Here is a 9,641-nt window from a genome sequence, read left to right as displayed (position 1 = left end):
ATATTCATAGCTGATGCTTTTTAAAAAAAAATGAGGTAGACATAGGAGATGTATTTTTAAGGATTTTAACAAGATAATTGAATGTTTTTGTGGAAAAACCATACTAGTGAAAAATTGTTATTCAAAGATAGATTGAATATTTTATACATTCTATACATCTTAAACATGTCTGGCGGCATGGAGGGGGCCTCTAAGCACTTCATGGCTTCATCTTCAAATGTGATGATTTGTGTATATATCTATTCCATGTTGTTGTGAATAGTAAGTCTTTGGGTTTTGGACTGTTAGTTGGAGGAATTTGAAGTGGTTAACTTGGGCATTTTTCACTATTTTTGAACAAATGACAGACCACCAAACAATCAATCAAATGAAAAGAAACACATATTAGTCATTAATGAAAAGAATTGTTACATCAGATAAACAGCAAATAAAATGCAAGAAAACAGCATTTTTAAGAGTGATTTAAAGGACACAGTGAATCTTTCAGTTTCAGTCCTCTTCATGTTTGTTGTTTGATGCTTCTTTCAGGTTTTGATTTTCTTTTTTTTATTGCAGCACAATGGAACTTGTGTGATGTGAACACACCATATAATTTCCTTCTATCTCATTGCTCCTTTATCTTTTTTCTCTCTCATGTCTTTCCTCTCTCAGATATGCATTTCCAAGAGTGGTTACGATCACTTCGTTCCAGCACGGGACTCAAAGTATCCGATTCAGACGACGTGTGGAGTCTTCTGCCATCTCTGCCTCTGTCCTCCTTCTCCTTGTCCTCCCTGTCTCTGTCGCCTTCCTCTCTGCTGGGTTTGGGAGCCTTGGCATCCCTCACTGCGTATTGGCTGGTGACACGTCCTCGACCCATGCGTCCCCCCTGTGATCTGCAAGCTCAGTCCGTAGCTGTAAACGTGAGTGGATTGCTGTAGGCGTCATAATGTTTTGACTCGTCATGAGTGCTATTTTAAGATGTCTTACTAAGACTGTGATGTGTCTTTGTAGGGAGATTCCAGCTGCAGGCGATCTGCTCTTCTTAACGATGACTCACTGCTGGAGTTTTACTACGATGACACCAAGACGGCCTATGACATGTTCCAGAGAGGCCTCAGGATCGCAGGTGATGACACGGGGACACAGTCACAAAGCATTTAATTTGTCTTTATCCCAGATTTGACCATGTAATCATATCAAAGAACAGGATAAAGAAATTCAGTTTTCTGTTCCTCTTTTATCTTCTTCATTCGTCCACCTTTGGTTGCTTTCATGTTTTAATAAAAAGATAAAAGATTGATGAAGATGATAAAAGATTACACGATTTACAAACCTTGATACTTTATATCTTATGAAAGAAATAGTCAAGGTATAAAAGGAATTGCTGTTTTTTTTTACATTCTGGACAAAACAGGCACACATTTATGTATGCATCAAGACAAAACTAGCAACAGCCACCAGCTAAATGCAGGTCAAATATGGGAGTGGCTGGTGGATTTGCTTCACTCACCAGTAGGGCGGGGCAATTAATCGAAAAATAATCGAAACCAACATTTAGAAACTCTAATCGACTTAATTGTGGCGTTCACTGTTGCCATGACAGTAAAGGTTGCGTATCTTTAAGGAATTTGAAAACTTGTCTCCAGTGATGATTTGAATCCAAACCCTGATCTTTACATAGTTCTAATCAAGTAAACTAGACATTAACCACAGTGCCACACCTTAAAACATCATTATTTTCACTCCCTAAAGATACTCATGTGTGAGGGCAGCAGTGGAAAATACTAAACTAAAGAAACTGTGAAAATACATAATTGTTCATCAAGGGTGGAGATAATCGTTCATTAATCGTAATCGAGGTTAAAAGTTCAATTAATCGTGATTTAGATTTTTGCCATAATCCCCCAGCTCTACTCACCAGCCCCCCAAAAAAGGTAATCTATTGAGTGACTGGGGAAATTTGAACATCCATTAGACATTTGGCTGTTGGATAAAGTACATTTTGCAAACTGGCATCATCACACCCAAGCTTATATTTAAAATAGTCACATTAATTTTAATTTAAGTCTATATAAAATATGTTATGTTATATTTGTAATTAGTAACCATGAGCAGTTATGCATGCTTCATATCATTACTTTCTGCAACATCATTCATCAAAGTTTCACTGGACATTGTAAATGAATATTGTTCATTCTTGTTTTGATTTTGAATATGACAGATGACAGAAATCCTTTTCTCACAATTCTTACTTCAATCAGGTCACAAGCAGCCTTTTGATACTGAAGATATAAAGTCCTCTAGTTCAAGCAAAAACATAATTATCAGAAGTGTCATATAATCAATACGTTTGAACTGGCTTTGACACAACTGTTCTGTGCCCTTCAGGAAACGGCCCATGTCTTGGCTTCAGGAAGCCGGGTCAGCCCTATGAGTGGATCTCCTACACTGAGGTCTGACACGTTATTGTATTTTCATCCCTCAGATGTCATAGCACTTCTTGTATAATCTTCTTTGCTATTTTGTTAACCCGTCCTCCAGGTGGCTGAACAGGCACAGGTGCTGGGCTCTGGGCTGTTAGCTAAAGGCTGCCAGCCGACCCCGGAGCAGTTTGTTGGGATATTTGCACAAAACAGACCAGAGGTACGCACTCATCCCTGACTTGATTTGTTTCCACCTTGAACTTTTTGAAGATATCTATTAAGACATCTGCAGGTAGAATTTACCGGTAATATATTTTTATATCTACACACATAAGTTTAGAAGTGGCCATTCAAACCCCTCTTCCTCCTCAGAATCATATTTCTTTCTATGAAGTTGAAAATGAAAATATGTCTTTCTATCTGTCTGTCCTCAAGTGTGCTTGCCTTCATACTTATTCATCTTGAGAGCAAATTGCTGTTGGTGAATGTGGGTCTCGAGGGCAGCTAATATTAGAGCATGTCTGCTCCCAAATTCATTTTTTAAAATATCAGTATTTTTTGTAATTCCTATGCAGACTTTATCAGAGCCTGTAGCATGGCTTCACTTTTTTTTTTAAATGTCAAAATACACATAGCACCATAATATTTAAATATCATAACAAGTGAATAAGCAAAGACTGGAAATGAGTGTAACAGTGCTGCTCTGTCTCCCTCTGCTGGTGACAGTGGATCATCTCTGAACTGGCCTGCTACACCTACTCCATGGCTGTGGTGCCTCTGTACGACACACTGGGGCTGGAGGCAATGGTGCACATCCTCAACCTGGGTGAGAGAACCTGTAGATAGAAATAACAACAAAACACGTTTAACTTCACTTACTTAAAGGCACAGTTCACTTCACTATATAAACTTGACTTGAAAGACCGCAGAGATGAGTATTATTTAGCAAGCCCTCTCCCAGAATACTGTTTGAGATTCAGAGATATATATATACTCCAACTCTAATTCAGAAACTGTAAAATATAAGCAGATAATTTGGTATACAATGTGTTAGATGCAGCAGTAGAATAAGTACTCCAAACGTTTACTAAGCTGCCAGTACAACAATGTAAAAATCCTGCTTTCCTGCTTACCCCTACCATCCTACAGGAGTATTGTCAGCTAAGTACTTGTGCTATGTAAAAATGTGTGTGGGGTGAGTTAATAAGGTGAGGGAAGAAGGGGAAAAAAGTTGTGCCACACAAATTTGTACTTGAAATATTGGATAATTTGACCTTTTTGGACCTTAAAGTACAGTACATAGTTATTTAAATGAAACTTGTTTAGAGGGAAGAACTGTCTTTTGGACAACTACTAACAACAAATATGAGAAGATTCGCCAAATGGACTTGTTTGTTTGTTAGTCATAAGCCAAGATTTTGTAAACCACTGGTTTAATCCTTAAATGCATGTTTTCATGTAAGCTCATGTGTTTTTATGTGAAATATTTCATCTGAAAAGTAACGGATAAATGAAATTTCCCCCTAATATGTAGTGGTTTATAGTTTATATATAGTTTATATAGTATAAATACCTCAGAATTGTAAGTATTTATTCACTGTTTGGATTTTTGGACCCAAAGTACAATCATGTAACTTCAAACTGTTGGATTGTTGCATTAGATGAGTGTGAGAAACAGTTGGTTTTACATTAAAATGTGTTTTTCAATGTCTGTCCTCATGTTGTTAGTTTGAATTGTGGCTGTGATAGAACACATTTCTTGCTCCTTTTAGCTTCCCTGGATTTACAGCTGGCACACAGTGGAGCAGAAACCCCCTGATTTCTCACTTACCACTGTTGGTGTACTGTTTGTGTCATGGTGCATTTTAGCCGAGATCTCTCTGGTGATCTGCGACCGGGAGGAGAAGGCGGCATCTCTGTTGGAGAACAAGGAGCAAGGCGTGACTCCAAAGCTCTCCTGCCTGGTTCTCTTTAACGATTTCACTGAGGCCTTCGTGGAGAGGGCGAAGAATTGCCAGGTGGAGGTTTTGAAACTGGCACAACTCATGGTGAGCAGGGTGGAAATCACTATAATAATGCAGGCTCATTAAAATCCATCCCCTCTAATTGAGTCATCGATGGTGATATTTAAACTGTTATGAATAACTCCTTTTTGTCCACATCTTAGGAGCTGGGAAGGCAGAACCTCAAAGATCCTGTGGTGAGTTTACTGTCTCAGCTGCTACATCACCGCATCAAACTGGTTTCGGTAAATACCTAATCCCCCTCTAAATACTGGGATGACAGTTTTATCGTTGCCCATGTCCCGTAAGATATCATTAACACTCACTTGTAAACAGGCCTTAAATTAAGAGTGGAGGAAGCCCGTTGTCATATTCTCATATTTTATTGCTGCCTGCTGTAGCCGCCCCAGCCTCAGGATCTGGCCGTGGTTTGCTTCACCAGTGGAACCACAGGTACCGTCTGATCCCATAAGTCTCTGCATAATTATCCTTCACTCACATCATTAGAGAAGTGTCCTTGAGTGCCCACTAACAACCTCTCTTTATGGCACTGCTGTAGCTTCCTATGCTGCGCCAGGCACTGCAATAATGTCTTGTTTATTTATCCAGGAAAGCCCAAAGGAGCCATGATCACCCACGGCAACATCGCCTCCAACACTTCCTCTGTCATTAAGATCCTGGAGGTCTGTCTACATTTCCACCTCCTTGTCTAATTGAGAACAGCCTCACAGCTCCCGTCACTCCCTATCTGCTTGTGTCTCTGTTCACCTATCTCCAAACTGTCCCTCTCCCTGCTGTGTTTAATGGTATGATTAATTGGGTGTTTGATTGCCATTGTCGCTGCGAGGTACTTTAACTAATTGCCCCTGTGTAAAGATTCTGCTATCTAACTGCTGTTGAAAAAGCCATACAGCATGTTTGATTGCCCGTGTGGTTTCACTGTATGCTGCCGCCTGAACTTAATCTCTCCCATGTGCTTTGCTCATTTGTATTTTCTTGTTTCTCTCAGGGTTCGTTTGTGATCCAGCAAGAGGATGTGTCGATCTCCTACCTGCCACTTGCCCATATGTTTGAGAGGATGATTCAGGTATTGATCCTCTTCTCAGGCTTTTTTTTTTGTTTTTTTGGTGTGTGTGTGTGTGTTTGTGTGTAAGCCCCCAAATTATAAGTCTATTTCTGTCTCAGGTTTCTATGTTCTGCCATGGAGCCCGAGTAGGATTCTACCAAGGAGACATTTCTCTTCTTATGGATGACATTAAAACTCTCAAACCGACCTTCTTTCCTGTTGTCCCTCGTTTACTCAATCGCATCTATGACAAGGTTGGTAAACACATTGAGATGGTCTCGTAAGTGTCATATGTCACTTCTTGAGCTCAGGATCAGTTAAGTTTTTACACCTCATTTGTGTTTCTGTGCATTTCCACTCATGTCTATTAAGATCCTGGGTTCTGTGACCTCTCCGCTGCGGCGGGCTTTGCTTCATTACGCTGTGAGGAGAAAGCAAGCGGAGCTCAGCAGCGGTGTTGTACGTAACAACAGTCTTTGGGACAAGTTGGTGTTTAACAGGATTCAGGTCAGTTGCGGAAACACCATTTTACTTACATCTTAGATCACATTGTCCCATTCCTCATCGTAGTCATTATGTATGTATCCTCATGACTTCTTGGTCCTCTGACTTTTCTTCTTTTTTATTTATTATCTAAATATCCAACTTTTTTGTACAAACTGTCATGGATCCCCAGAGAGTGAAGCCTTCTGATTTTGGTGATCCTGAAACTTTTAATCTTGCATCATCATTAGGTCAAAATTTGAACATTAATCATTACTTTAGTTTATGATGCAACACCTGCAAAACTAATGTGCTTTGCTATAGTGTTTAGCTTAAATAGACCCTCACAGAGCTGTTAGCATGGCTGTATACTCGTTAAACATTTCTTTAGTTTTTCAGTGCTTGTGGTATTGTATTATAGCGTCTCTTGAGAATAAGACTACAAGCTTCAGTGACAGTTTATTAGATACTCTAAAACAAAAAATATGGTTGAATAGTTAACACTGCTGTTAGACCTCAGCCAAAATCTCTCTGAAACTTGCACACAGACCAACTCACACTCCTAAAACTAACAGGCAAAACAACAGACACCTAACTTTGCCAATCACAGGTACATATCTCACACAAATGTTCACTGTCACCCTGGAAATCTCTGTAACTTCACTGGAACAATCCTCTTTAGCTTTAGCTGAACTAATATCTCCTTTTTTTTATCTTTATGCTGATCTAATATCTCTGAATAACATAACATGACAGTAACTCTTCAACATGTGACCCAGCCCACTAAAATGTGTTGCTAACCCACATACTTGATTCTCTACTAAAGGACCTACGGGACCAGAGGCCACTTTTGCACAAAAAACACTTTCTGGTTTCTAGTCTTTAATGGCAGATTTTCTGTTAATCCAGGACTCTGTAGTTGTCACTGTTTATGTTTTCCACAGTACTTAACACAGTGGTACATGTAGACAAGCAGCCCTGTGAATAGTCAACAAATTTGTATCCAAACTTTATAAGAGAAGCAGAACTATTCCAGCAATCAGTGCCAAAAGCACCAGGAGTGTGGGAGTGTATTGGAGAAGCATGCACACAGGGAAGCAAAGAACGGTGAAGCAACTGAAAGATTTTGGCTCAGTGTGGTCAATGCAGATGGGAAAATATGGTCTAGGTTGGAAATGTTGTTAAAAAGGAATTTTGCTTGGACCCGCAATATGATTATATGATCGCTTCTAAAACCTGGCTGCATTGCTTGTGTTTCAGGCCAATTTAGGAGGTAATCTGCGGTTCGCCCTGACTGCTTCAGCACCCATCTCTCCCACTGTACTGTCCTTCCTCAGAGCCACTCTCGGCTGTCTGATCTTTGAGGGTTACGGCCAGACAGAATGCACCGCTGGCTGCACGTTTTCTATGCCTGGTGACTGGAGCGCAGGTAAGACATCAACTGATTCTGAACAGTTTCCCACATGTTGCTTCTGTGTGTGTGTGTAGTGCCGTTTAGGTGGATACACTGAACCTCCGATTTATGTGCGTGTGTGTTTGTCAGGTCATGTCGGCGCTCCTTTGCCCTGTGCCATGGTGAAGGTGGTTGATATCCCTGACATGAAGTACTACGCTAAGAACGGAGAGGGAGAGGTGAGCTAATCTCAAGATGTAATCAGATATGAACATATAGACCATAAGCTGCCTGCTCACACTTCTCACTCCCTTCTTCTGTCTTAGATCTGCATTCGTGGCCCCAGTGTGTTCAGAGGCTACCTGAAGGACCCAGACAGGACAGCTGAAGCCTTGGACAATGACGGCTGGCTTCATAGTGGGGACGTAGGCCAGTGGCTTCCAGTAAGATGGAAAAAATCAGTGTGAAAGTGACAGATATAAATATCTAGTTTCCTGTAAGTAAGAAAATTTGTACATTTACACTGTTTCTCTATCAGAACGGAACATTACGCATCATTGACAGAAAGAAGCACATCTTCAAGTTGTCCCAGGGAGAGTACATCGCTCCTGAGAAGATAGAAAATGTCTACATGCGTTGTGTTCCTGTACTGCAGGTGTTCGTGCATGGAGATAGTTTACAGGTACCATGCATAAACAATCTCATTCATACTCATTGGATTTATGTTCGCAGCATTTGCTTTGGTTAAAGTTAACCATTTCATTTTCTCTTCTTTCATCCCACCAGTCTTATCTCATAGGCATAGTTGTGCCTGATCCAGAGGTGTTTGTTGATTGGGCTAAAGAGCGAGGATTTGTGGGATCCTACGAAGAACTGTGCCAAAATCCTGTAGGTCATATCCCAATTTTGCAGCACTGCTACTTTCACATTATAGTATGCCTTCAAAAAAACTGATGGGGTTTTCTTCCAACAGGATGTAAAGAACGTAGTATTAGATGACATGAAAGCTGTGGGGAAAGAAGCAGGACTCAAGTCTTTAGAACAAGTAAGGAATCTCTGCTGACATTTGTCCATTATAAACTTACGTGCCACAAAATGCTCAATACTGACTTCTTGTGTTATATCTTTCCCTCCTTTTTTAGGTGAAGGACCTTCACTTGCACCCAGAGATGTTCAGTATCGCCAACGGCCTTCTCACCCCAACCCTGAAAAGTAGACGTGCCGACATCCGCAGAGTCTTTCAGGAACAGATAGAAAACATGTACAGCAAGACATCCATGTAACGGACTCTGTTCAGTAATTCACACACAAACACCACCTAAGAGTTACCGGTGTCCAATAAGGGAATAAAAAGGGAGAAGAAAATTAAAATCCTAAATGTCCAGCACTGCCTTGTGCATACAACTGGATATATGTTTGATTATTGGTATTTTGTTTCACAGAGGTTTTAATTCACGTCCACATGTGCCCCCACTTGCATATATCTATTAATTCTTCACATGAAAGATTTCATCTAATGGGACCAAAACCATTATTCTGATGTTTGTTCCAATCTCACTGTTGTCCATGTCACTAATTCAGAGTTGTGATTCAATGAGATTTTTACTGTTGTATAAATTATTGTGTAGCTTTTCAGATAGGAATCACAGAAGTTATTAGGAATCAAGCTGCAGAAACTTAGGAATTTAATTTAAGATCCTTTCTTGTAAAAGGAGTTTTTTTTTAAGGGACACTGTTAAAGATATGTACTCGGGACATTGTTGCTCATGCATTAACTGTAGGTCTATTTTACTGTTGACGGGTCCTCGTATCACTCCAAGTATTCATGAAGCTTCTTTATTTTTAAGCTTGTTGGTTATGCATTTTTTTCTAATTGGGTCTTAATGGTTTTCGTAGACCAACATACCAGCATAATCCTTCAACTGGAACCATTAAAACTAATGAGGGTTTCAACTGGGATAAAATTTTTGAAGAAACTGTGATCTGTAAATACTTCTTCTAGTGAGATTTCTTGAAAGGACGCTACTGACTAATTCCAGTAAAGCTTAACAGAAAATAAAGATTAGCTGCCGTTAACTGTTTTGTGTGATTCAATTCTACATATTCTCCCCTCGTTTTGTCGCTAGATTTTTATGGCAGGTAAAGTGTTATGGCATTTAAGCCCATTTATAAAATTCATTGCTGTCTATAAAAAGATAGATTTTTTTTTTTTTTTTTAAAAGATACCTACCAAATCACATGCAATCACTTTGTTTGCAGATGTTGAGACTAAAACTGCTCATCAAGGCCCC

At 39.8% G+C, this 9,641-nt stretch overlaps 1 protein-coding gene across 3 annotated transcripts; it reads left to right on the top strand.

The window, feature by feature from the left end:
- Nucleotides 1-474: 474 nt before the first annotated feature.
- On the top strand, nt 475-8,633 carry acsl2 (acyl-CoA synthetase long chain family member 2). 3 transcript variants are annotated; one of them, XM_053326080.1, is made up of 19 exons: nt 475-896; nt 994-1,108; nt 2,371-2,435; nt 2,524-2,625; nt 3,132-3,231; nt 4,275-4,453; nt 4,573-4,605; nt 4,810-4,861; nt 5,018-5,091; nt 5,418-5,495; nt 5,594-5,728; nt 5,847-5,981; nt 7,218-7,386; nt 7,501-7,589; nt 7,677-7,793; nt 7,889-8,032; nt 8,137-8,238; nt 8,324-8,395; nt 8,493-8,633. In XM_053326080.1, the coding sequence occupies exons 1-19, from the start codon at nt 516-518 to the stop codon at nt 8,631-8,633; spliced, it is 2,283 nt and encodes a 760-aa protein (XP_053182055.1). In that variant the 5' UTR covers nt 475-515. The 3 variants fall into 3 exon arrangements, with proteins under 3 accessions (XP_053182055.1, XP_053182053.1, XP_053182054.1); XM_053326078.1 differs by having other exon boundaries at nt 475-902; XM_053326079.1 differs by having other exon boundaries at nt 475-902; nt 5,018-5,115; nt 5,442-5,495.
- The last annotated feature ends 1,008 nt before the right edge of the window (nt 8,634-9,641 follow it).

This window comes from Scomber japonicus, chromosome 9 (genome assembly GCF_027409825.1).
Source record: "Scomber japonicus isolate fScoJap1 chromosome 9, fScoJap1.pri, whole genome shotgun sequence".
Taxonomy (NCBI): Eukaryota; Metazoa; Chordata; class Actinopteri; order Scombriformes; family Scombridae; genus Scomber; species Scomber japonicus.
The sequence above is the reverse complement of the archived record's forward strand: the minus strand, read 5'-3'. Positions and strand labels throughout refer to the sequence as shown.